Consider the following 27,605-nt stretch of genomic DNA (forward strand, 5'->3'; position numbering starts at 1 on the left):
CTTGCTAGTCACGGATGGAAACGGGAATAGTTTGAGCTTTCCATAAGGAGTTTTGCAAATTTTTGTAGCAATCACTCCCTCTGTGAGCTTGTTAGCGTTAGGGAGGAGCCTGTATGGACCAAAGAAATGATAATAACAGCTAAGGAGTATTTCAGTACACATATGTTCATATGATATGTCAGTAGGTCATTAGAGTATTTGGTCAGGCAGCAGATCTGTGTGCACTATTACACACCAAAGGGCAAAAGCTGCTGTCATAAACTCTGCAGGACCTCTGTGCTGGCACTGTGAGGGCCCACCTGTGCAAAAGCCCTGAAGCCACATCAAAGTAAGGCCTCCGCTGTAAAACTTCAAATATGTTTTCATCAATCCTTTCAGTGTGCCACATGTTTACATTTGCCACACATAAGCACACACGCTAGATGCAGACAGGCGCAACACAGCTGAAGACATTTCAGACATTCTTTTGGCTAGCAGGATCTTAAAGACTCTGTAAGCGCACTCGGAATCACACACCCGCAGTGAAGTTCACTACTTGTTTATGTTTTTTTTACCAGAATGAGTGCACTTTTTCCTTTTTTTTTTTTAACCACGCATTTGTTTAATTGAGGTCTTATTTCAAAAATAAAATTTCTAGTGTACTAAAAAGTGTTCCTTGCAGTAGGAACAATCTGCATATAATGCAGTGGTGGTTTTAACTCAGGAATACTTCATGTTTTTCAAGAACTATAAAACATAAACAAGCTCATTCGGGGCAAATGAGCTTGTTTATGTTTTTTGACTTTGGGGCAAATCCAGGTTAAACGTTTCTTGTATTTGAGTATGTATGCTATAAACCAGTCCGGTTTGCCTCACTACAGTACATACATATTACGGGAAAAGTATGGGAGTTTTTTTTTCTTCGAGAAATATAAAAATACTCATTTTATTCAAATAGCTTTAGTACGGTCAGAATCTTAAGGAGAACCTACAACAAAAGTCACATTATTGACATGCATGAAATTTAGAAGTAATTAGTTAATTTTGATCCCTCAGAAGCAACAGGGTTACTGTAACACTAGTCACTGCCTTGACTTGTAATAAGGGATTACTTGGAATCCAGCTCATTTCAGGAGGGGGACCTCCCTGTATCAGACGGTTCCTTTGAACGAAGTTGCACAGCAGCGTCTGTGTGTGATGAACCAATCCTGCTGGAAGGATCTGTAAACCCATTCACCTCTTTCAGTCTGGCTGCTGAAGACAGTATGCCACATCTGGTCTCTGCGGTCTCCACGTCTCCGTGACTGGTGGACGAGCACCTCCCAGCAGCTACTTTTTAGCTGTTCTCCTGAGTTTTTTTTTTTTTTTTTTTTAAACATGAAACTTATTTTTTATTGCAAATAATTTCACGTTGTTTTTCTTATGAACTTTTTACAGCCTTCTATAGAAAGTGTTATAGGTTACAAATCTTTGCACAAATCAGCAGCAGAGCCAAAACAAATCAGGCAATTTGATAAATCGGGAAATGCCACAAAGGTTTTAAACCTTTTATCTGTTTAATGTGCAGAAAGAATTGTCCATGCTTTTACTTTTAGTTGTCTGGATGTGCAGCTCAAAGGATTGTCAGGTAAACATCCTAATTTCAGCTCCTCTACAGGAAATATGACCACTTAGCACCTGTACTGAGGTCATTGTATTGGCTTTTGCTTGTTTTATAACTAAACCCCTAATACTTTTTTTTTCTTCATTGCCTGCATATTCATGGGACATCAGTCAAAAGTGGTGAAGTGTTATGGATCTTATGGGTATATTCTTAGTTATTTTATTTATTCACTTGCTCACGTCAGTCTGTTGACTTAGTTTCATATTATCTGAATAGGTTTGGGCCTGCAGCCTCTTTGGTAGCTCGTGCTTTGTGCAGCACATTGTGAATCCACCTAGAATGAAATGTGCTGTATAAATAAGTTCTGCTTGCTTTCTTGCCTAACAGTTTAAGTGAGAAGCTGAATCTCTAGGGGAAAAAACGTACATTTATTTCAGAATGTTTTTATTTCAGACTCTTTGTATTTCAATAACAGCATGGACTTGAGTTGGAAGAGACACAGACTGGCATGATCTGACAGTGTTCCACTGAACTTCTTGAGATGCCAGGAATACTTGTCTTTGAAGTGCCCCCATAAATGCTCTTTGAGGTTGAGGTCAGGTAGCAGTCCACACTCCTTGGTCTACTTTGGTGTTCAAGTAGGTCCTCAAAGCTTTGAGGTGTGTTTGGATTCATTGTCCTGCTGCAGTATGTATCATTCTCCAGAAAAATGCAGGGTGGAGCATCTCTCTGAAGAATGGAGTGTGGCTTGTTTTTGGTCAGGGTTTCGATTAAGTTCAGGTACTCAGCTCCAGGGTAGACACACCTGGTCTGCTGGAAATGTGAGGCATAGCCAGGTTTACTTGCTTTCTTGCCTAATGGTTTAAGGCATAGCCAGTGAGGGAACAATAGCTAAAAGTTGCTTCACTTAAACAACCTGAAAGCCACCAATCTGCTTCACTTTCAAAGCTGTCATACAACTAGTGCAATCTTAAGTGGATCTTCTTAATTATGCGTCTAATTGACAGCAATTCCATTACTGAATTTGTTTATCTATTAAATTCTTTAATTCCCTTGACCCAGTTTTATATGAGCAAAGTAGTACACCTATAGAAGTTTTCTTTTGGATCAGTATATCTGCTATAATATTTGAAATTCCAAACAGGTTACTCATGCTAGCTGTAGCATGTTTGTGCAGCATTCCTTTTTATTTAGGCATAAAATGTGCTAAGCAGGATTGCAATATTTAGAAGGATAAGCTGCTTAGTTGGGAAAGAGTTTTTTTGGACTCTAAAGTGTACTTATTATGGCAGTTTGTATGGGGAATAATATGCAACAGGGGAACAGGGGGTCACAGTCCTATGTAAAACACTAGGCACCTTTGGTAGTTTCAGGGGGAAATAGTTTAAATTATTTATGAACGATTTGCATGTTTCTGATTTAAATCCGTTTTTAAGGGCATAGTGCCCTTTGCTATACTAACATTAAACATGCAAGCTGCAAGTGAACATACACAGCCATACCGGCATAGGTATGGAAGCCCTAAATACCTTAGATGTTTTTTAGTCTGTGACTTGTGTTGCAAGATGAAAGGTCTCTACACTTTCATCTCAAAAATCTAATGTTTAGATCAGTGTAAACAGTCACTGTTACCCAGTGCTTTCATGTTTCTGGTCTCAGGGCTTGATAGTAACAGCCAGCGTCACACAGTGTCCGTGCAGACGTTAGTGGGTAGTTACTAACCCTGCTGTGACGCAGCTCTAACCTTTTTCAGAGTCCACTCCTGCCTGGCCAGCACAGCTGTGTTGATGAGAGATGCATGACATGAAGTGGTAACTTCCTTTGTACAATGAGTACACAGGTCCAGAATGTTGTACACGAGCCTGACAGTAAATATGTGCAATCGTGCTTTTGGTTTTAATGTCAGCATGCAGGTTTTCAGGAAAGCTACCTTGACAACTGCCTTGCAAAAGCCTTGCACTCCAGCAATAACAGCTACACTTTCTCTATCCTAGGTTATTATCCCATGTCTGTAGCTTCTATTTTTAGCACCTCCACCCCATATTTAATCATTTATACTTTGGAGGGTAACAGGCGATACTGCTTCCTGTGGAGGAAGCGGAAAGGAGTGGGTGGGTGGGGGTGGGGGGTTAGAGAGATGTATGGTCTTGTCTTTTTTCTGTAGTCAGTTCTGCAGTTGCCCATGTTTCATCTCCCTTCCGTTCCAGCGTGTTCCCCTCCTCCGTAATATCCTGCACCAGAGCACAGAGCTAACATTTACTGCACCACATGCCAAAGGTTATTTTTGTCAGTCCCACAGAGCTGCTCTCTGCTGTGTTTTCTTAATGTGTTCCAGGAACAAAAGCTGCAAATTATCAGCTGAACAATTGCTATGCACAGTTTAAGTTCTCAATAAAATTGCTCAACAGTGCATTTACTGTGTTTTACTCTAAATTTGAATACAAGACATTGTGTTACTCTTGCGTTAGAGACTGTTTCTGTTTTTTTAAAGGAAATTGCTTTTAGTGGAGAAAACGGAAAGGAAACACGAGGTTTTGTTCAAAGACTGCTTCCCCTTTGAATTCTGCCTGACAGTTGGCTAAAGTTAAATGTAAAAAATGGCCAGCGTGTCGCCTCCCCTACGAGCAATGGCGTAATGAGTCGGTAAAAGCAAACCAATGTATCCTGGAAGTGGGAATTGTGAAACAGCAATCTTTTGGGTGGGTCACAGCTTTTACGCATATTGAATGAATTCAAGATTAGGTCAACTGCCACTTCTGAGAAGTTGCACAGTTATAGAGTTTGTTTCAGCTTCCACATTTTAGTAACTTGATTTCTTATATCTAAGGACATCATGCATAAAACCTCTAATGCATAAACATGCAGCTTTGTATTTTTTCTTATAGCCCTTTTTTGTTAGTGAGTGTCTGACTTGCCAATAACTGAAATATTTCATGTATTACATAGATTGCAGACATACACTGTGATATACAGTGTTGGGGAGTAACGGAATACATGTACCGCCGTTACGTATTTAAAATACAAAATATGAGTAACTGTATTCCGTTACAGTTACCGTTTAAAAAGGTGGTATTTAGAATACAGTTACTTTGTTGAAATAAATGGATGACACTGCGGTACTTCCCTGTTTCATATTGTGGCGGGTCAGGCCTGTTTGGGTTTTGTTTGACAGCTACGTTCTGTTGTTCCAGGCGGCAGCGTTACGGTTGCCATGGTTACAGGGTGACGCTCTCTCTCTGCGTGTTTCCTGGGTGAGAGAGGCCTTTTTGTTGTTGCTGTGCTAAGCTAATTGGCAGAATGCTACAGGTATAGCTCTAAAGAATGTAGCATCATAGGCAGTGTAGTCCGTGCTGCAGGGAGAATGGACTGCCATACCCGTTATGTGTCTGTGAGCGAGGGAGGGAGAAAAAGGAAAAGTATGAGCTGTCATCTAGCAAAAACGGGAGCTGGAAGCATGTAAATATAATAATAACCACTGCAGCCAAGAAGAGTGCCTGACGAGCCCAGTTGTAAGTAAGCTATTAAGACTCGACTGTACACCGTGTTCGTGTTTTCCTCCAAAAACAATAAGTTCCGTTGGAGCAGGCTTTCAACGCCTCTCTCCGTCTCTCGCTAGCAAGTTGACCCAGACAACAAAGTAAAGCTAGTTTTCGGCTACGAGCCTGACACAGAACCCACCATATTAGCCAGAGGTCCCTTTACTACGGTTCGGAGCCGCGGACCTTCAGTAACAGTAATAAATCACAGCAATAGTACATTCATGTAGTTGTAAACAGCATAATAATATATTAAGTAATCCAAAGTATTCAGAATACGTTACTCTCATTGAGTAACGTAACGGAATACGTTACAGAATACATTTTGGGGCATGTATTCTGTATTCTGTAATGGAATACATTTTAAAAGTAACCTTCCCAACACTGGTGATATAGACTGTATCTCAAAGATGGTTAAAGCCATTGGTCCTTGATGTTTCATCTAGAACCACCTCGTGTAGTGTCAATAAGTGATCTGTCATTTGATTGGATTTTTACTTTACTGGGAGAATCTTGTGACGGGTGGAGGAAAATCAAGCCAATTGATGTCAGGTATGACAAATCATGCCACAATGATTTGTCGTTGGGTCATGAAATAAAATTGCACTTCCCACTTAGTACATCAACATTCATTTTTTGGCAGAAGACACTTTTTTGTGTTCTTTTGTTTTAGTCCAAGCCAGATTCCTTCCGGCTCAGTTTCAACTTTTATAGCTCTATTTCACATCTTTCCTCTTATTAGTGTCATTTTAAAACAATAATTTTTTCAACATTTAATTTTGTAACTTAATATTGCATTTAAATGCAGTAACCTTAGCAGAAAGGTAATGTGCAGCTGGGATATGGGACGTATCGAAAACAGCTTTTAAGCCAAATAACTGCAATTTGACTTGATGCTAAGCTCATTAGTCTCCATATACTAATAGCGTCAAGTCATCAAGTTAGATTCTGTTTTGTTGCTGTTATAGCCTCACATGTATTTTTAGCAGCAGCTTGGCCTTTGTGTCACTTCTTTAATCTCCCGCAGGAACATCTTGTTGCCAGTCAGCATATCAACAAATTAATTAGACTGTGGTTTATTTGGTTTCCTTTATCGAAATACCAGATGCATCTCTACACTAATTAACGTGCATTCAGTAAGGATCATATTTTGTCTTACACAGGTTTAAGCACAGCTGTCTAAAAACTGCAATGTCATCAAAAATGCAGAGCTCCAGTAGCATAGTTCAGGCCAGACGGACGGTGCAGCAGCTGAGGATAGAAGCCAGCATCGAGAGGATAAAGGTATGTCTACAGTCACATTCACACCACTATGACTGTTCCACTTTTTTTTTTTTTTTTTTTTTTTTTTAGGAGATTGGTGTATTTACTGATTTCTTGGCAGGTGTCCAAGGCTTCATCGGAGCTGATGCGCTACTGTGGAGAGCACGCCAAGAATGACCCGCTGCTAATGGGTATCCCTGCTTCAGAAAACCCTTTCAAGGACAAGAAGCCTTGCACAGTTTTGTAGGGAAACACCTGAACTCTTGCTTTTGATGCTAAATCCTATGTGTAAAAGCTCCGCTCACAACTTGCCTTAAGGCCAGTACACCCCTTAACTTTTTCACATGCCTGCTTGAGTTTGATAAGGAATGTAGTCCTCTCTGCCTTTTAGTCAAATAGCTGTGACACCAAAGAACGGGCAGAAGGCTGAAGCCGTTGCCTCTGATCAAAGCTGCGGCTCTAACAAAGATGATTAAAAGTGGTGGCTTTTGTTTGTCTGCACTGTAATCTGACAGGATCTGGAAGGCCACAGACCAGCCTGAAAGGAGCTGAGAGTTGATGACTGTAATTATGACAGCACGTATAAACAAGCCCCCTTCAAGTCATTGGTCTAATCAGATTTAGGCTTTGGGTTTTCACTTCTCGCTTTCATCAGGAAACGGTTTGTATTCTGTTCAGAATGTGACAATTAACAAGATAATGATATCCTGTCAGATGAGTTAACTGTCCAAACTCGAATGGACCTGCATTTCCGGGATAAACAGAAAGGGAGGTCCATAACCACTGATGTACTTTTTATTGTCACGCATTTTGACTCAGAAGAAATGGTCTAAAATCATCAAAGGAGACCCATTATGATCACTTCCAGCTCCGCATTTTATCCTTAGACTCTACTACAGTAGTTTTATATGATTTTACAATTTAAAATATTCCTTGGTTTTTGTGCATTCTACTTTACTTCCTATTCCCCTCCTCTTATGTCACGTTTAATCTGATTGGCTGCCTCTCACAAGTAGGTGGGGCTTCTGCACCATACCTTATTGCCCAAGATGGGGGGGACTGCCTGAAGCTGGGCTTAGAGCAGTCTGAAGGCTGAGCTTTTAGATCATAGGGATTACTCGATCATACGTGTCTCTTATATCTAACCTTATATAACCTTTCCAGAGATGCAAAGAGTTTGTTCAAATATAATTCAGATTTTGATTTTTTTAGACATTTAAAAAAATGATGTGGTGCACTTGTACAGTGCAGTGCCAATATTTCAGGATGAATTGATGCTTAATTTTGCTGTAAGCTTGCTGTTTTTGCAACTTTGGTTGTATTCAGCGGAGAGCGATAAAAGAACACGAACATGATATCTGTAAGTCTTACAATGCAAGTACTTGGAGGATGACACTCTTAGATGGAGTAAACCTTAACCTTGCCATGAAGCCGTTACTGTAGAAGACAAATATTTACAGTAATCAGACTCGTCAGATCTAGTTTCGCTGCTTCTGTCTGCAGACCTGAGGCTTCTTGTTTGTACACTTCAGGCACTGTGAAACCGATGAACACCAAATGACTGTTATGAGTTTGAAACATTTCATGTTTACAGCTCAAACTTCCTTTGATTATATCATGTTGACATAGCTGTAACTTTATGTCATTTGTGAGCTATACTCTTGCTAAAACATGAGCAACTACTTTTGTAATTTTACCAGCCAGGGCCTTAATAATGAAGTTAATCCTACTTTAACCTCTTGACTACCTTTAAGTCACATAAGTGCTGTTGTCTAAAACTGTGAATTATAAGATTCTTTAGGTGAAACAAGAGATATATGGGGTATATCTTACTAAAGGCTTGTAACACTGTGCCCATGTACCAGAGTATGTGCTTGCTTGTAAATGTTCTTTTCAGGTTTCAGTCAAACCTTAACATTTGACTTTCTATTTTGTTTCATGATTTCAATGTTTGGGATTAAAAAGTGTTACGTGTTGTTGTGTTAACGATACATCTGGTTGATTTTGATCAGTCTGTATGGATTTATGTTTTTATTGATGAAAGTCTGTGGTTTCTCACACGTGGTGTCAAAAACAGCTTACTGTCATATTCAAACCTTTGCCTGTTGTTGCATATATTCAATGCAAATAAATATGGAAAACAAGTTAAATTATTCAACTAAATTTACATAAGCCTGTTTTAGACATTTTCATTGCATGAATCATCATTTATATAATCAAATGGAGGGTCTACTGTGTTCATTTTTCAGCTCCATATGTTTGATATTGGACCTTACAATAGTAGGTTTTCATCATTTAAAGTTCACGGTGATCCTTATTTGTCTTAGACTGAGCCTTGGTGCAGATCTTAAGTGAATCCAACATCTAAAACAAACTGTCCTACCTTTTAAGCAAGCTATCTTCTGATTGGCTGCCCCTTGTAAACAGCAGGGTTTGAACAGCTGTGGTTGCAGCTGTAGCTGTGTTCCTGACATTAAAAAAATCATAGTAGGGATATCCACTCTCACTGACATTATGTAGAGCCGAGAGTAGAAAAATGTCCTGATATCGAGCATCTAAAGCAATTTGGAGCTTGAGCTTTTGGCTATGAGGGGTTGCTGACCTCATTAATTGAGAGTTTGACCATGTTTTATATGCACGCCCACCACTGTAATTATATAGAAAATGTCTTATTGTAACAACGTGAATATTACCCCTTTGTCTGAATCACAAGTCACAATGTTTAGACAAGTGGATGAGTGAATCAGGTCAAAGACCCAAACATTTTTGATTGTTCTAATTTCTCAGCAAAGTTGTTTACATGCCCGTAAGCCATGAGTACCATGTTATGCAATAATCCCTACTTCTGGGAGCACCCTTTTATCTCCTGTCTCAGTCTTCTCAGGTGTGATGTTACATCCACAATCAGGTCAGGCCATATTTGTTGGCCCACATTCATGTAATCCCCACTCGAGTCAGATGACTTACATGGCTGGCTTTTGTAGCAGCATCATTTGCAGTGATAGTGTTACCTGGGATAAGCCAATAATCCACTATCTCCAGTATCTCACCTACTTTTAGAAGCTCCTCCCTCAGTGTCAGGAAGGCCTTTCAGTGATCAAATTGATTTTCAGGAGGTGTCATGTCATACAGATCAGACTACTATTTCTGATATTGTTTAACAACCTAAAAAACCCCTTCAGATCTAAAAATTCTATCAAGGTCAACGTTATCTACATGTACAGACCTCTATACAGTTGATCAGATTTGCAAAATTTTCTTGTTTATTGCAGTCAGTTTAAGACAACCACAAACCGTGTAGCTTCTGTCACACCCCACAATCCTCCTCAGTCTTCCAGTCCCTTTTTGACCCAGTTTTCCCTCCCCATCTGTTAGCCCTCCACTTGAGAGGAATGTTGTCTTTGTGATATCCCTGCCTGCAAACTGACATCTCTTCAGCGGGTCAGTCTCTGTGCATACACTGCATGTTAATTACAAGAACTATTATTGTCAGTGGTCAGAGGGTATGCCTCTATTCATGTGGCTATTTTTAGGCATAAAGCTAAAGTACTGTACAGCTCTAGCAATAGAGCTGAATAGCCCTGACTCATGCATCCTTTGTCTCGTGAGGCTCTGTGTGGAAACCTTTGTCCTTTCTAACTCTGTGCAAGCACCATAAGTTCTGGTTTTCTCTTTTTACAGCCTGAAAGGGGTCTTCAACATTTTTTTTTTCATGCCTCACTGCTATTTTTAATTCTCTCAGCAGTAAATTTAGCACTGATTGCGTGAATGCAGAGGGGTGTGAAGAAGGAGCTGTCACAATGAGCCCCATCCCACTTAGATTTGACTACAATGGGAATTCTCCACCCCTCTGTGTAATAAGATCTCCAAGATGTGCAAAAGGTCAACGTTTACTAGGGTTCCCATGCAGGAGTAAACTTTATTTCAAGAAACCTAATGCCTGCAGCACATTTCAAAGCCAGCTAATCTGGTCTGAAAAGACTTGTAGTTGTCCATTTTTCTGCCACAGGCTAGATTTTTTTCCCTTCAAGCTGGGAAACAAAGCCCAGATGAAGTGCACAACTCTAGTTCCTTCTCAGACCATGTGGATTACCGAAAACACGTTAGCTACTCCACTTCTGTCTTTGTTGTACACCCTCCTAAACAGGTTGGCTTTATGCTGAAATGCAAAAGAAAAGCGAAAGCGTATGTCAAGTAAATAAGTAAACGCGTCACTTCCCTTGTGACATGTAACAACAAACTCCAACTCCAAATGTCAGGAAATTCATGCATGATTTTCTAAAAGTGCACGGATGGAGTAGTTTCTGAAAAGGTCAAGCAAAACCCATCTGAGAACTGTTTTTAAATATTATTTTATTCAACTTTTCAAGGCACAATCTTTTCAACTATGCACAATAAATATAACTCATTAAATTAATAACATAACAACAAGTTACCGGACAAACATTGTATTGTCCATAATAATAATAATAATAATAATAATAATAATAATAATAATAAACTGTGAAAACTTTCCCTTTTGAGTTATCAAAGTGACAAGTTTTTAAATAAGATTAAGTAAATGTTCTCTTGAAGAAATGCTGAGTCAATTTGGTCAAATTTTCATGAGGAGTTTTTCAAGCTGACAGCTGACTGATCCACTCTGGTGTGGTCCAGTTCCTGGAGTCTTGTCAGCTGAGACACTCTGTCGGCTTTTCCCCCAGTCCATGCGCCTGTGCTCGGCACCACGTGTGCTCCATGCTCACATGATTCAGTTTCCTCGAAAATGATTCTTTCTCGGCAGAGAAAGGCGCAGTCATACGTTAGAAAATCCGGGAACCCAGACAGCTGAGTCACTCTTCCTTGGCCCACAAGTTCACCCTGACCTGGTAAATTTGTTGGACCGCTTGTGCTCTTTCCCCCCCCCCCCCCCCCCCCTTCCTTCTCCTAACTCTCCCGTCGCTCCCTCTCCACTTCTCTCTCTCTCTGGGGCGCTTTCCAATCAAGTCCAACACAGACATTAACACAGGCCTTAGGCAGTTACTTTTTCCCCAATGCACACAATACATTTATATTCCAAGCAGCTTCATCGGTCAGGAAGGTTGATAACAGGCACCCACTGATCCAAACACCGGCAGTCTCTGCAGAATCTGTTCAACTTGCTCAGTGCAGGGTCCTTCCACGGGGATGACTGTGGATTCTGCACAGGAAAGAGCAAAGCGGTTACCATCTGTTCTTTTATGAAACGTGCAAATAATAATTCAGATTGCATAACTGATGCCAACTCCTAAGTGCTGACAGCAGAAACGAGAAGCAATAAACCCCAGGTACATTTGATTGCTCAAAGGGAAATGAGCAATATTCCCAAGGTTTAAACTACACGGACGTGAGTAACAGTACTTACAGTAACTAGAACACAGTGTAAGTCCATTGGTTCTCCTCCAGGCTTCACTCCGCCGAGTATCTCTGCCAGACGCCTCATGTTGCTCACACGCAGGATGTTGATGTCATTCTCGCAGCAGAATGCCTGTATCAAGGTAAAGTGAATCTGCAGAGCCACATCCTCCTCATCATCTGTGGCCAGTAGACACAACACCACATTGTCTGGATCCCTAAAAGCAATGAGGAAAAAGATAAAGCAAACATTACTACTTCATGCTCATCCCAGCTAGTTTTTCATAGTGCGGCAGTAGCGAGCTTGCTATCAACTTACACATTGAGTGACTTTGCTGCTTCATAAACTCCGACAGTGATGCAACCCTGAGGCAATGCAGAGCTCAGGACCTCCTCTAACGCTGTAGCCACCGAGTCCATTCTAAAGAAACAAAAGTTTAACAGAACGCGCATGATCAGAGAGGCTGATAGTTTAAGATTTGATGCCCCAATTTTCCAGCTAACGCCGTTCACGTGATGTATGAATGCCAGCTCGTGATGTAACGTTGCATGTGTGATACAAATGCAAGAACCACGAGACGGCTCAATCTAATAGGGCTGAATGTCGGTCACAAAGGGCAGTGTGCAATTATATCTGCAAACCAATAATTCTAACAAAAAGTTTCTAAATTCGTATTAAAAACAGAATTAAATTAAAGGAAAATGCAGAGTTCAACGCAAAGCTAACCTTTCTGTTGAATTATCTCCACTGGTATCTTCAAAAGTCATATTGCACATCCAACCGGGTCTTGGTATAATATCCAGAGCGGAATCTGTGCGTCCTCTGTTGTCTAGTGAGACTCTCGCTGTGCTCGGAGCGTCCGGGTTCCAGTAGTAAAAATCCTGTGTACGCAGAACTCATTTGCATAAAGCCTACCCAGTTGTGGATGACTGGTCACGTGATTCACATTGAACTTGTGCTTAGAAGAAAGCGACATCCCGTGGCCATAACAGGACAATGACTAATATGAGAATAATCAGAACTAGTTTCTGGAAATATAGTAAAACCAATTCGTCAGTAATCACGAGGCATTTTCAGAATTACAGTAACTAAGCAAACATTTTATTTCACTTCCACACGGTGAAACAAAGTAACAGCATAGCTTCTATGAACATTTGCAAAAAAAAAATAAAAATCCCCAGTAAATATTAATTTTAACAAATAGACCCCAAATGCATTCATGTGTTTTTACAAATACAGATTCAAAACATTAACATTTAGTGATTTCGTTTTACGGTGCAAAGTAGTGTCTGGCTTCAATATTAAAATGTCCAATAATCTTACAATGGTTTCTTGAACATGACAGTAAGTTCACTGCACTTAAATGACCACCACAGTCACCAGATCGCAATCAAACGGGACGTGATAGAGCGCGAGATTCGCGTCATGGATGTGCAGCCTACACATTTGCAGCACCATGTGACGGAAGATGTAAATATATGACTTGAATGAAAGGAAATGTGGGATATAGCGCCTCTGCTGGCAAGTAAGGTGTACTTTTTTTAAACTGTGAAAAAACGTTGGGCTCTGACGCTTTCGCTGTCTCGAAAACTAAATCTGATCGGAGACCAGCTGACCGTCATCTGCATCCTGCCTACCGGCAACGTGGCAAGTTGCGCTTTTTTCTGCACATGCAACCTACAGTCGAAGGCACGGTTTGTCATGTTGTGCTGACGTAGACCAGAAGGTCAGTTTAGTTTTTATTGTGATTATCCCGAGGATGGACGTGATTTCCTCTTTTACAGCCCTCTGGAACAGCAGCTGTCAAACTCTTCAGGGCGTGCTCCACTGTTTACCTTCAGATCACTGAGATACACAATGCAAACACAACGGCGATCAAGGAATGTGCGCTTATGTGTGATTTTTAATCTGTTTAATATGTAACTATGCTATGCTAATATATACATATATATATTCCTCGCACTTGGATTTACTCTGATTTCACCTCCAGAGCACCGAGACGTCATTTTTTATGGGTCACAGTATTTTGTGAACTTTATCCTCTTGTTATCATACCGATTTGTTATCAGCTCATGTTGTGAGTTTCCCATGGAGTGATGTGGCATCTGTGGATGTACTTTGACTGTGGCTGGGATGTGTGAGCTGTAAGTATAACAAACGTTTGCAACTTTCTTCCTGCGAATTAATGATTGCAGACATTTCCCATTTTTTACAGAAGGTGTTAAAGGGTCATCATGGATCACAGAGGTCACTACTGGCCGGACTCAGGCCGTCATTCCCACAGAACAAAAGACAGAGAGGGATACACCAGCCACTCTCAGCAGGAAAGGGACCAGCTCTATCCACCTCCGGACCTCAGAGAGAGGGACAGGCACTGGGGCCATCCTGATGCCCATTACAATGCTCATTTCCCTCTGCCTAGACCTGACTTTTATCCATACAACAGTCAGCAGTATCAGTATGGGTATGGACCTGAGCACCAAAGACCTCTGTCCAGGTTTGTACAGTTACAAGTGACCCCTACTGGCTACTAAGCTGGAGTTATTATTTGGGTATTTTTAGTGTGTTTGTGAATGCAATGTAGGATAAAAGTTGCACAACAGTTGGTAAAAGAAGCCTGGTTCCAACATTGAGCTTAGTGTAGCTTTCTGTCCTTGCTAACAGTGCATGCTGGGATATGCAGTGCATCACAGATGATGGAAATGTAATGACTTCATTAAGATTCTCCTTTATTTTCAGGCATGGTTATGACTATCCACCTTACAGCCACTGGGACTACAGAGACAGCTATGGTTGTTATGACTACAGAGGGCAGCATGGACGACAAGGTGTAGTGATACAAAACAGCCAAGCTTTTTTTTTTTAAAAAGTCATCTTCTACGCTCTGTGTAAGAGAGATGGGATGATGTGTAACGCTGTTTTTTAAGATGGTGGCCAGTGGGGTCCTCAAGAACCACGGAGAGCAGATCGGTACCATGACAGGGCACACAACCAAGAACAACTAGGAAGCGTGAATGCTCAGGAGTACAGGTGGGTCAGTGCACTCTACTTCTATCAAAGCCAGTGCCTTTGCTATCTGATGATACTGTGAAAATGATACCTGCACAAAAGAGAGAGGTACATCCAGAAATGTTGACAGGTTAAACGGTTCTCTAGCACTGCAAAGTTTGTATGGAGGGTTTAATAAAAACAAATAAAGCAGAAACAATAAAAAGTAAAAGAAAACCTATAATGTTGGGGTTTCAGTATAATATGTTGTGGTGATAGATGGTCACTCTTGATCAAGAGTGAGTGTAGAAATAAGCTAGAGGAGAATGTGTACACAAGAAATCAACAAACAGGCAAGTATAAACAATTAATGCCTAAATATTTATTAAAAAACAAACATACTTCCTGCATTACAGTCTGTCTAATAATCACTGCAAATTCTGTGAGCAAGAAAGTCACACGAATACAGCATCTAAACTGCTATGCGTTCTCGCAGTGAAGAAGAAAGCAATGCACATGAAAATGCATTTCTTTCAGGTACAACCAGGTGAGAGACAGCTCTCAGCATTACCTCAATGACTTTGAGGACAATCCCTCCAGAGACAATGAAGAGATTTCCTCTTTTTACCTTGGGACATTAGAAAGCTCCAAAAACTCAGGGTTATCTTCCAGCAGCTATGAGCTGAGTCAGTACATGAATGGAGCCGAACACAGTGATGCTGCCCCTCAAGCCTATGGAGGTGAGCACGCAGTTCCTCTCACGTTCACATCGTCTCTGCTTATGCCTCTTTTTTTTAAAGCTTTGTATTTCCTCAGACCAAGCACATGTGCATCAGATGTCAGCTCCTCTGAAGTACTCGATCCCTCATGCTGTTGTCAGTTTTGGGCCTGCGGGTCAACTGATTCGGGTCACTACAGGCTTGTCAGCACAGGAGACTGTCAGCCTCCTGGAAATCCACAGTCTGGAGGTAGGTTCACAGTCAAGTTGTTTAGAAAAAAAGCAACAGATTTTCATGGACGATACTACTAATCTTTTACCAGATGAAAATTATAGCACTCTCATGGACCTTAAGGGTCCTAAAGGTATACTATAGTCAGACAAATAGGATTGATTTGGGTCTGTTGGAAAGGATTTCACAAATCCACAATTATTTTGCTCATGTCAGTGATGATTAAGCCATTAACATTATTATTTCATGCATTGTCATTTGTTTAGTTTAGTTTCACTTTATTAAAGAAACACATGGGCCCATAACAAATAAAGTAAATAAATACATACAGAATACATTATTTTTTTCTGTTGTTGCTTTGTATTCCTCTGAAACGTGTAACACACAGCATGTATAATGGTTTCTTGGAAACCTAAAAACTCTTTGAGTTTGAAAATATTTATGTCACAGAGTAGTTAGAGTTATTAATTGGTGAATATTGATTTATTGAGGTCTTTGATGCACATTAGTTTTGAGTTTTAAGTCAATAAAAAAGAAATACACTGCAATAATGTTTTCCACTACTCAGTAGCTACAAATATATATTTTTATTTCTACTCAATGTGGCACATTTTGTCCACCATGGTTTTAGTTCTGTTTTGTCTGCTGTCAGTTTCACTATAAATCCATGTTTTGAAACAGCACATGGGAAAATAAGTCTTGATGGAGGATTTTTCTCTTCAAATGTACCTCTAGTGTTTTAATTTATTATTATTATTTTTTTTTCTAAAAGTTATAGTAAAACAGTGGATATGAGTCTATAAACAGTTAAACGCTTCCCCATGAAATGTAGCCTGCTGGGTAATACTCGGGGTCAGAGGCTGGACTTTTTTTCTTTTCTTTTTTTTAACACAGAGGGCTGATCCAGACTTCCTGTATTGGGGTTCTGGTTCAGCAGACTGACACCTTATAATCTTAAATATAACCACTAGGTACGTTAGTAACTACAGTAGTTAATACTATCCAGTTTTCTGTACTAAATAGTAAATCTTGCAGAAATTGGCTTTTTTGTTTTTATTTTTGTTTTAGAAATACCTTTATAATTTACAGCTACAGGAGTGTAAATTGGCCCTTACAATAAAACATTAGCAAGAATGTTTCCAGTAAGGTTTCAAGACATTATTTTTGTCTTTAAATGTACATAGGTTATTCTAAGTGAGACACAGGAGCAGCATGAAATGAGAAGCTTCCCAGGGCCTTTAACCAGGTAATTGTCTTTGGTTTTGTAATTCTGACAATAACAAACTGCATTCAGCTGTATGCCAGATCTAGAATTATTATTAGACTTGTGAGACTTCCATGTTTGAATGTTATGTATATTTTACTGAAGGGAGGATTTGCACAAAGTGGATGCTATAGAGTTTGCCCACCAGATGGCAGGCGCCTGCATGAGGGACAACAAACTGCAAGATAAAAGCTCTGCTGCCCTTTTGTGGAATATTCTGATATTGCTCTGCAGACAGAATGGAGTAAGTGGATTATGTGTTGGTATTACACAGTATGTAGAGGGATCACATTGCCATCAGAGAGACATCAGGGCAATTATCGTGATTATTTTTGATACAGTTGTCACTGTATTTCGGTATTTCAGCAAATAGTCGGGTCAGATATCGCAGAGTTGCTGATGCAGGACTCACATTCAGATGGAAGCTGCCCATCAGATGCCCCCACGCTTATTGACTTCAATGAGGATACAACTGCTGAAGCACCACCTTGCAAAGGAGACGACCTGCTCACAGGAAACTGGAGCAGCTTTAGCTCAGAGAACTCTGAGAAGGGCCTGCAGACCTACACTCAACTACTGCTGGCTGGAAGAAAGAAGGTCTCCACATTCACCTTTAATCAGCTTTTTAACAGCTGCTGACAAGTCTAGCATTTAACTCTAGTGGCTTCAAAAGACGTCAGGCCCACTGCACAGAGCCAAGATAAATTAATGTGACCATGAGACATGATTTTAGTTTTAATCCTCTGCATATTTCTCTAATATTTGATTTTGCATGAAACATTATAGAGACCTCTTTAGAGCAACAGGTAATATGATATTGTATAATGAATGCAAATTTACAATGTTTCCTCTGGGATGCTCTGGAGTAAATATATAAATTAGCATAAAATGAAACTAATCAAGTTAAATTCATGTGTATATATGCAAGAATTTAGTCAGTCACATTTAATCAGGATAAAATAATCAAATATTAATCAGTCTGTACTGTGTACTGCAGCTCAGTCTCTATCTTTCATATGTGGTTTTCAGGAGGCCCTGGATTCGGCTATGACCAGCGGCCTGTGGGGACATGCACTTTTTCTGGCCAGCAAAATGGACAACAGGTCCTATATGACTGTACTGAACAGGTGAGAAAACTCATGGCCTCTGAGACGTGACAGCTGAGAGAAATCAGCACACAGCTCTATGTGGTAATTTGTCAAGAATTGCTAAACTTAGATACTTATGGCTTCCTTCACTCTTGCGTTAGCGCTACTAGGAAGTGTGAGCAATGTTCCTGTCGGTCCATTTTGGTCCAGGCTTAAATTATTTGATATATTTCCACAAAATTTGGACTTTCAAGTCCTCAGAGGATGAAAAATAGAAACTTTGACGTTCCAGTAACTTCCTCTAGCACTCCCAAGAGGTTTTTCATTTGTCCAACAGTACCTTAGTGATCTGATATGCCAGATAGAAATATTTTAGAATGAGATCTGATTGTTTTTGCTGAAAGCAATCACAGTGAGTACCCAGACTCTCCTGCCTTTAGGCGCAAGGACAGCTAAGATTAGGAGTAGTGATGAGAAGGTTACTTTTTAAAAGTAGAGGTTACATATTCTGCTTCCAGAACAGGAAACTTGGAGTGGTCTTGAGCAATAGTTCTCCAGGCTTTCTGAAGGTCTTTCAAAGTTTTTTCGTTGGACATTGACTGCTTTTCACTCATTTTCAGTCCAGTTCAGTTGTGGTATCTGTCCATTTTTGAGATTGTTTCTTTTTTGTCCGCTAACATATTTAACACTGACCTATGACTCATTCAAACATAACAAGGCACCGAACTCAAGAGATGAACCAGTCTTGTGTCTACACATAGCAGAAAACTTAGCAAAGAACCAATCTTAAATGATTTCTTTAATCACTTTGTCACCAGCAGCCTGTCGCAAAGGTATAAATTATTCCCATTTATGTAGTTGAATCTATAAAGGACACTGAAGAAAACACAGTTTCACAGGCATATAATATATTTTTGTCCCAGCAAGGTGATTCCTATAGAGCATTTAATCAAAAACCTGGCACATCCTAAAAACTGAAAACAGGAAACTTGACAAAGGGGGGATAAAATAAGGTGTAGCAGCACTAAAATCTATCTACAGCAGATGAAGCAGCATCTGAAAGCAATATCCTTTAGAAATAGGGGGGAAAATCCAGCAAAGAGCTGAAAGTGTACCTGAGAATTACATCTATCACTTCATTTGATCTGTCTACTGAAGCTTCCCTAGAATTAATCCCACTGGATGAGTCATTCCACTATGCTAAATTAATCAAAACATGGACTGACAATCAGTGGCAACAAGTCTTGTAGTATCTACCAGCATTCTGAAAACACAGTGGAGGTTCTGTCATGAAGCAGAAGCCATCAACCTTCCAAAGAAGAGCTTTGAATGTCCTTCAGAAAGCCTGGAGAAGTATTCCTGAAGACTACCTAAAGAAATTATGAGAAAGCTGCCTAAGAGAGTTTAGGTTGTTTTGTAAATAAAGATATGCATGCCTGATATTAACTTTGAAGATCATTATAATTGTACAAACTCAGTTTGCCATAAATACTCAGTTTTCATGTGTGTTTGCCCAAGCTTCAACTATTCACACAGCACCCATTTCCAATTTTTCTAGCAAAATATGAAAAACTTTTTTCTTTGGCTTTTGCACCATATTGCATTTATTTTTTTTGTTTCATATTTTTGTTTCAATTAATTTGAGCTTCAGCTATTTTTCAGAGTTTCAGAGTGTGTGTAACCGCACTGATTGGTTTTAATTGTTTTCAAAATGTTTAGTTTTTTTTTTTTTTTTTTTAGTTTCACTGTCAGTTTTACTTACTGACTAATTAATGACAATATAGGTGCTGTTTGTCAGTGGAAACGTTTGAAAAGTTCACCACACATAGTTGGCTTACCGTCATACACTCTCAATAAAAATCGGTACTAAAGACTCATAATTAAAATCATTTATTTCTAGTTCTCTTTTTTATTTAGTTTTCATTAACAGTAATAAACAGAAATCACTATAATACAGATATTCTCATTAAACTCCTGTGAGCTATTTATCATGTAACCCAGTCTAGTTTTTACAGACTATTTTTACAGACTAAGTGGTATGTCCCAGCAGCCCAGCAGCAGGTTGTCAGTAGAGGAATGTCTGGGGAGAAGGCTGGCAGATAGGCAGACTGATTTTGATTTGTGATTGACAAGAGGGGCAGAATCTGAGCTATCAGTGTGGTGTTTCACTTGTGTGCATACTAGCAGAACAGATGCACTTTAAATGGGATAGTTCCTGTTTTTGTAAAGCCTTGCTTAAGACGTGCAGTGACACAGGCTGCTCTGTTGGCAGGTTCACAGGCCAGCTAACGCCCAGTGATCCCCTCCAGACTCTCTTCCAGCTGCTGTCTGGGAGAATTCCTGCTGCAGCCACGGTAAATTATCCAGAACCTAACAAAACTCTTATATGAAGACAAGCTTATGCTATAGCCTGTATCTTATTACTGAGGTTTAATAGTGATTTTCTGTGCTCAGTGCTGTGGAAATGAAAAATGGGGAGACTGGAGGCCCCATCTGGCTGTTATGCTCTCCAATGAGACAGGAGATCCAGCCATCCAACAGAAGGCCATCGTCACCATGGGAGATACACTCGGTACTGATACACCGACTGACTGACAGGTTGTCATGCACACACATACAAACTGATGTGTGTTGCTTTTCCCTGTGCAGCCTCCAGAGGCCTCATACATGCTGCCCATGTGTGCTACTTGACAGCCAGTGTTCCCTTCGGGGTGTTTACACAGAAGGCTGAGAGACTGGCACTTCTAGGCAGCAGCCACAGGTGAGCTGTGATTCCAACTTGCTGCCATTCATCAGTCCAAGTGCTGTTCATCTGGTTATACTGACAGCACAAGCTTAATTTTCTGCTGAAACACGCGCATGTCTTATTTTGATCTTAATTTCTATCAGCTCTTTGCTTTGAATTTGTCTGTTTTTATTTCCTCTAGGAAATTGTTTGAGTGCTTTGCCACAAACACTGCCATCCAGTGCACTGAACTATATGAGTATTGCCAGACTCTTGGGAACAAAAACTTTTCAATACCCTCCTTTCAGGTGGGTACTACTTATATTTTTTGTGTTAATGGTGTACCAAATGGAAATATCAAATTTAAAGGCACCGAATATTCTCTGTGTCATCTAACATCTAACATTTTTCCATTATAACACAGCTCCACTAGCACATAGAATACATTTTCCCCCATCAATTTATTAGACACAGTTTAACAAAAGGTTTCTAGTTTGGATTCAATACAGGAAGATAATACATTAACATTTCATTCAGAATCAGAATAACTTTTTGTTGCAATGTATGGTCCTTGAGAAGATCTGGAAGGTGAAGGTAACAGTGGTAATTGGAGCACTTGGTGCAGTGACCCCCAAGCTAGTCGAGTGGCTCCAGCAAATCCCAGGAACAACTTCCAAGATCTCTGTCCAGAAGATCGCAGTCCTAGGAACAGCAAAGATACTGCTTGGGACCCTCAAGTCCTAGACCTCTGGTAGAGGACCTGATCTTGAAGGATAAAGATTGCTGGCAAAACTATGCCATCTTTTGTATCTCTGGACACTATTTTAGACTCACTGCATTAGATCAAACAACCCTTAGCAAAGACTTAAATATTTGGAATCATTACCATTAAATCTGCAATAAATGCATGACTGTGGTTATTGTTGTATTTTGGTCAGGTGTATAAGTTCCTGTACGCCAATCGTCTGTTGGACTGTGGGCTTTCATCTCAGGCCTTTCATTACTGTGAGGTGGTCGGACAGGCGATCCTCAGGCATCAGGAGCCTTTCTTTGTGCTGACTGGGGAGGTCGTCAAGGTAAACCTACAGGTTGTCTTACACATCTGACTAACTATCAGTGATCTGTTCAATTACGACACAATGGTTACACTGTATGTATGTTTTTCTTGCAGCTGTCAGACAGACTGAGATACTCAGAGGGTCAGTTCAGTGAAGCAGGGCTCCATGGAGACGGGCAAGAACCTGATTGGCTGAAGCACCTACGTGCTAGGCACCACAGTTTACAGGTGATCAGGTTCTTCAGTCTTTTCACATCATACTATGTTTACCTGTGTGTGAGAGGAAATGTCTCAGTTCTCACTGCTGTACAAGGAAGAATTAAATCGTGGAGGAAATGTATGATATATGAGGGTTTCTAATTTAGCCTAGCATCAATTCAGCACTGTCAGCAATCACAACTGCTCACAAGTGACTTGTGATTTTATTGTGCACATTTTTCCTTCATCACACCTTGAACAGGAGTGATACGAGGTATCTAATCAAAATATAAATAAGTAGTAAGAAGTTGTTTCATGAATCAGGCTTGCAAATCATCATTGTTCTGATGGTTGTGTCATGGTCCCTGGGTCTGGGATACCATTTTTTTAAAAATTAAAGTGTTTCTTGGTTTCTTTGTATTTTATTTCAAAGTTTTGATTTCACATCTAGTTTTTTCATGTTTAGGTTTGGTTAGGGTCTCTGTGTATTCCTGCCTCCCTTAGTTATTTCCTGGTTCATTTTGTTAACCTTTGCCCTACGTGTTTAGTGTTCAGTTTTACTTTCCTGAGTCTAATTTCCCTGATTAGTTCCAGCTGTGTTTCCCATCTATCTAATTACCTTGTGTGTACTTATAACTCAAGTCTCCTCTTGCCCTTTGTTGTGTCCTTTCTCAGTGTTATGTGCTCCTCTGCTCCATGCTTTCCGTGGTTCCTGCGGTTCCTGCTTTACTCTCGGTTATGTGCTCCATTGTTCTGAATTTTACCCTAGATTCATAGGTTTTTGATTCCTGGTTACAGCTCTGCATTGATGACTTCACCATTAGAGCTGTTTTTTGAGTTCATGTTCCATTTCCTGAATCCAGCGTATTGGGTTCATATCCTGCCTGCCTCACAGCCATTTATGATAGACCGCTAAATATTTTCATTATATCTTTCTCTACATTTCAAATCCCTTTACTTACTCACTCATTAATAAGAAAAAAACTACTTTAATAGATTTTAAAGGAGTAAAAATGGTCCCTTAAATTGCTTCAGTTTCCATATTTATGTAAACATTCAGGGCTGATTATGCTACTAAAAATAATAATTATTAGTCATTATAAAATGTATTGAATATTGGTTATGCCTGTATGCCAGTTGTGTAGCAAAGCTTTTTCAGTCATGTTACTGTCAGTAGAGTTGGTAATATTATCCCATCTGGTGGTTGCTCCTCTACTGTAGAGCGAACTAAAATATCTCAGCAGCTATTGGATGGATTACCATGAAATTTGGTACAGACATGCAGGGATCCCAGGTCCTGTAGCCTATGATGACAAGTTTGACATAAGATGAACATATTGAATGGTTGCTTCTGAATTTTGCAAAGACAGCTCTAGCTCCTTTCGTCTAGCACCACCAATATTTCACTTTTTTTTTCTTTTTTTGTATCCCATTTGGATCTTTAGCCATCAGAATTGTTGTCTTAAGGCCAAGAAAGATGCCAAGTGGATTTATTTTAAACGGGACAGACATGACTGGGGGATAGGACAGGGAGAAAGAATGAAAGAAAGAGAGGGAGAGAAAGAAAACCAGAGGGGAGAAGAGACGGTGAGAAAGGGGGGAAGAAAGAAAGAAAAACAAACAAAACACCTGGATCACCTGTATGGAGAAAAAAAAACAGAAGAGAAAGCAAACAAAAAAAAGAGCAACATAATAAAAACACCACCATCGTGCCACCCTCCTGGGAATATTTCACTTCTTTTTAACTATTGTAATTTTGGCTTTATAACAAAATGACTGTAATTTCATCACATGGTAAATGTTGTACTTGGGAAATATTAACATCTGTGGAGTGTACACGGTACAAACTCACACTAACAACATAGCTGTAATGGAACTTAAACTCTGTTACTAATATGGTGTTATCTTTATTAGACTGGAACTGTCGACTCTACTGAAGCATACCAGCCAGCTCCTGGGAATACTGTTATGTCACATGAAATGCCCTCAGGTAACTTTGCATTGTGTAGCTTTTTTCACACTGTAGAGCAGAAGTATACCTTAATAAAATGTTTTTTTTTTCCTATGCAGAATCAGATTTAGATTATTTGAGCCACGGCATTCAGAGTCCTGAGCCTGAACTCCTTTATTATAGAGGCCGTGAGGACCAAGAAAGCATATTGCATGAAGATGGAGGAGACACTGAGGAAATGGCAGTGACGTCATGGGGCATGGGAGCAGCTCAGGACTGGTGTGCCTCAGTTACTCTTTCTTTCACGCAGACAACACTCTTACTTGATATGTGTAACTGAGTCCTGACAGAGTCTATTATGTCACTGATCTCTCTCTGCCTCTTTGTCTAGGCCACAGGCCAACTGCCCGGCTACACCAGTAACAGTGGCCTATACTCCCTCAGTGCCCACAGTGGCTCCAACCCAGAACTTCTGTTATCATAACAAAGATAGTGCTGAAGTCAAAAGTACCTCACAACATTGTCCTCCACATAATCTGCCAGCAATAGCAGAGGGTGAGACTCTAATGTTAGACAGCAATCATTCCCTTCTCTGTTCGGGTATTTACTATGGCCCGTGGTGAGTCAGTGTGACATTTTCTTGTTATTGCTTTTACAGGGGCCGGAGCATCCTCTGGAGCAGGGATGGTGAGAAATGCATTTTAATATTCCGCTGGCAACTTTTCGCTTTGATTTTTTTATCGCATAAGCATAATTTTAAAGATTAAATTCAAATGTATTGTGCTGTGCATTGATTAGTGTTGCTTATAAGTTTAAATGTTTGCCTTTATTTGCCTTTATGCACGGTCAGTTGATTGAGACGAACTTCAGTCAGCCGGGACAAGTCGAGCAGATTGTCCCTCAAGGATTAAAAGCTTCTGAGGACACCACTGAGCCTCTTAAACAGGTGGGTGGGCTGCCTATCATATATCACATAGCTTTCAGTGACATTAGAATTAGTTTACATGCATCACACTTTGTTCTGTGTTAAAAGCAGAACACAAAGAAAGGATGGTTCAGTGGCTGGTTCAAGTCAAAACCTAAAGTGGTCCAAAAAGAGGCTTCAGAGCAGGGAGGCCCAGCTCACACAGTAAGTATCAAGCATACTATGAGCTCAGATGTGATCTCAGTTTTCATTTAATGATACTAATCGCTGCGTATGTTACAGGACTTTTCACCATCTGCTGACGTTTGTCCTCCTCCACCACCTGCCAGTGTCCCTCCTGGCATGTTTCCACCACAGTCTTCCACTGCTGGGATTAATCCATTCTCAAGGAAAGCAGGTGGGTCACGTGATCAGTTACATAATATTCTGGCTCTGCGTCAGTGTTAGTCACTTATCACTATTTTAATAATAGATTTCAACATAAACATGTTGTCAGCTTCCACATTCTTATGGTATGTTCTGAGGTCAATGAGTGTCTTAGCTAGCGTGTCCAGTTTCATATTTTACAGTCATGATGGACGTCGCTTGGATTTTTTTTAGTGCAGAAACTTAAAACATTGCAAGTGTTTTGGCTGTTACTAAGGACATTTTACCTCCATTTAACTCTACAAATGTGAGCATTTTCTTTAAATACCCATGTCTTCACTATAGGCCAGCAGCTGGGTTAGAAACCGTGAGACTCACCTCTGTCACAGGTAAATGAAGTTACTTAACCTCCTAGGACCTGCCGTCCACATATGTGGACATCACATTATTTGTTATTTAGACTAAAATACTCAATTTTGCTCTACATGGGCCTGATATCCACTCACAAGGACATTATACTGCTACTGTTCTATCAAAACTTTAAACGAATATCCTCATATGTGGCTCTTATTTTTCTTCAAAACAAAAATAAGGTTAAAAAAAAATCTGGTAATTCTTTGTTTTTACATTCATCGGGCCCCAATATGCCCAAATATCAAAGAGAAATTAAAAATTCATGTTGTGGAAGAGTTCGGGTCTTAGGAGGTTAAAGATAAGCATATTGATTCTTTATAATTCTTTACGGATTCACATTAACTAAACATGTTCTGTTTGCAGGATCATGCGTCTTGCACCAAAAGTGAGGATATCACAATGTCACACCACATGTCGTGTACTGTAAGATGCACACCGCTCACTAGTTCTTTTTTAGTAATGCCCTTTAAAATCCTACAGCTTGCAAACCGTCATGTTCCTTGTTAGTTACAGGAATACTCTGCATCGACTTGGATATCAACTCGTATTGCAGTGACAAAAACAGCTGAGGTGTGTGTTCTAAAAGCTGACTTAGGGGAAATTACCAGCAGACGCAGTACATATCTTGGGAAAGGGATAGCTTAACTCAGAGCAATCACGCCAGCAACACTGGGGCTGAAGTTCTACTGTGGCAAAAAATGGTGGTGTAACTGTGATCACTATGCCACGATCATCTGTGCTATATGCTGCAATTAAATATCCAGCTAAATATAAGCGTGGAAAATATTTAAAGATATACACACATATACCACTGCAGTTATATTATCTATGCTCCAACCACTGTTTTAAAACAGAAATAAGACGCATGTTAATAAATGCTGTGGTCATAGAAGCTTTTTAAGCATAATTTGTAGCCCAGCTTTGCAGAGCTATACCACATCATGGGCAGTACTTGATTATTTTCTGTCATCTGAAAAGTGCAACAGTTGTATTTTAAATTGCACACGGGACAGAAAATAAATGCTGAAAATAAAATTGGAATAGTGTCTTCTCATGTTGTCATACTGCCAAGATTGATGATACCACATGGCGAGAGAGGGGAGGATAGCTCAGGGAAGACCTCTACCAGCCAAATACCCAGTGCCCTCTTACAGCCTCTACACCCACCAGAGAGCAGACGCCTCCAGGACCAAACTGTTTATGTGCTGATGATTTATTTGTAATGAAATGGAGCTCAGCATATAAAAGGTTGATTTTACACACTGCTCTTTAAATTGTATATGAAAAACAGTAATATATACTCTTGTAATTGATTTTAGATTGACCTTTTTTATTTCTGTGTCACCGTGTAAACATGTTTGGATGTAACTGGGATGTTGTTAAGTCATTTGACTTTGTTTCAATGTATTGTGTTTTTGTACCTCTATACGACCACATGAAATGTGTTTATTCTCTAGCTTTTCAGCAGATTCTCGCAGCAGAGGAAAGTATTATTAAAAGCTGTATCTGCAGTCATGTTAATAGTCATATATTTAATAATTACATCTTGCCGAGAAATAGCTGCAATTCCCGACAGAGCCTTTCAATTAATGTAGAGCAAGTGACAACACGGCAGGTGCCGTCTCCTTTTACGATTAGTCTGCAGTAGCCAAGAATGAGTGGCACACGCTGGCCTTGAATTCAACACACGCACAAACAAACACACACGTGCAGATGAGCAGCATGTGAACTACGGCATACGTCCTGCCAATAAAGTGTCACTATACAAATTATCAGAGTGGATTTATGCAAGACTGCTTACAATGGCATCCAGATGAGACTATACTAGAACCTAATATATTTTGAACAAAGTTACATATTTTGATAATTGGAAAATAAACAAATAAAAAAAACTCCTCAACAGGGAGACATCTTATACAAAATC

General features: G+C 39.9%; 3 protein-coding genes across 4 annotated transcripts in view; 2 read left to right on the forward strand and 1 right to left on the reverse strand.

Annotated features, from left to right (window-relative positions):
* gng12b (guanine nucleotide binding protein (G protein), gamma 12b) overlaps window positions 1–8,544 on the forward strand; it is a 28,294-nt gene extending 19,750 nt beyond the window's left edge. For both annotated transcript variants that reach the window (XM_006790491.3, XM_006790492.3), the window contains 2 exons: window positions 6,282–6,402; window positions 6,503–8,544. In XM_006790491.3, coding sequence (XP_006790554.1) covers window positions 6,310–6,402; window positions 6,503–6,628 — 219 coding nt within the window. In that variant the 5' untranslated portion in view covers window positions 6,282–6,309 and the 3' untranslated portion in view covers window positions 6,629–8,544. The remainder of the gene's footprint in view (window positions 1–6,281; window positions 6,403–6,502) is intronic.
* Window positions 8,545–11,290: 2,746 nt separating this feature from the next.
* Window positions 11,291–12,622, reverse strand: gadd45ab (growth arrest and DNA-damage-inducible, alpha, b). The gene is made up of 4 exons (XM_006790493.3): window positions 12,482–12,622; window positions 12,074–12,175; window positions 11,765–11,972; window positions 11,291–11,560 (listed from the first exon to the last, which is right to left on the reverse strand). Exons 1-4 carry the CDS (start codon window positions 12,529–12,531, stop codon window positions 11,447–11,449), a joined length of 474 nt encoding a protein of 157 aa, XP_006790556.1. The 5' UTR covers window positions 12,532–12,622; the 3' UTR covers window positions 11,291–11,446.
* Window positions 12,623–13,351: 729 nt separating this feature from the next.
* sec16b (SEC16 homolog B, endoplasmic reticulum export factor) lies at window positions 13,352–27,500 on the forward strand. Its single transcript, XM_035907445.2, has 25 exons — window positions 13,352–13,899; window positions 13,971–14,252; window positions 14,495–14,583; window positions 14,683–14,785; window positions 15,281–15,483; window positions 15,560–15,711; window positions 16,878–16,939; window positions 17,063–17,201; window positions 17,324–17,554; window positions 17,987–18,084; window positions 20,318–20,399; window positions 20,500–20,617; window positions 20,695–20,806; window positions 20,973–21,078; window positions 21,709–21,846; window positions 21,942–22,055; window positions 23,940–24,015; window positions 24,096–24,255; window positions 24,368–24,531; window positions 24,635–24,663; window positions 24,827–24,922; window positions 25,013–25,105; window positions 25,184–25,298; window positions 25,613–25,656; window positions 26,045–27,500. The coding sequence occupies exons 2-24, from the start codon at window positions 13,990–13,992 to the stop codon at window positions 25,627–25,629; spliced, it is 2,760 nt and encodes a 919-aa protein (XP_035763338.2). The 5' UTR covers window positions 13,352–13,899; window positions 13,971–13,989; the 3' UTR covers window positions 25,630–25,656; window positions 26,045–27,500.
* Window positions 27,501–27,605: the final 105 nt, after the last annotated feature.

The sequence above is a fragment of the Neolamprologus brichardi genome, chromosome 23 (genome assembly GCF_056152115.1).
Source record: "Neolamprologus brichardi isolate AB-2024 chromosome 23, ASM5615211v1, whole genome shotgun sequence".
In the NCBI taxonomy this organism is placed as follows: domain Eukaryota; kingdom Metazoa; phylum Chordata; class Actinopteri; order Cichliformes; family Cichlidae; genus Neolamprologus; species Neolamprologus brichardi.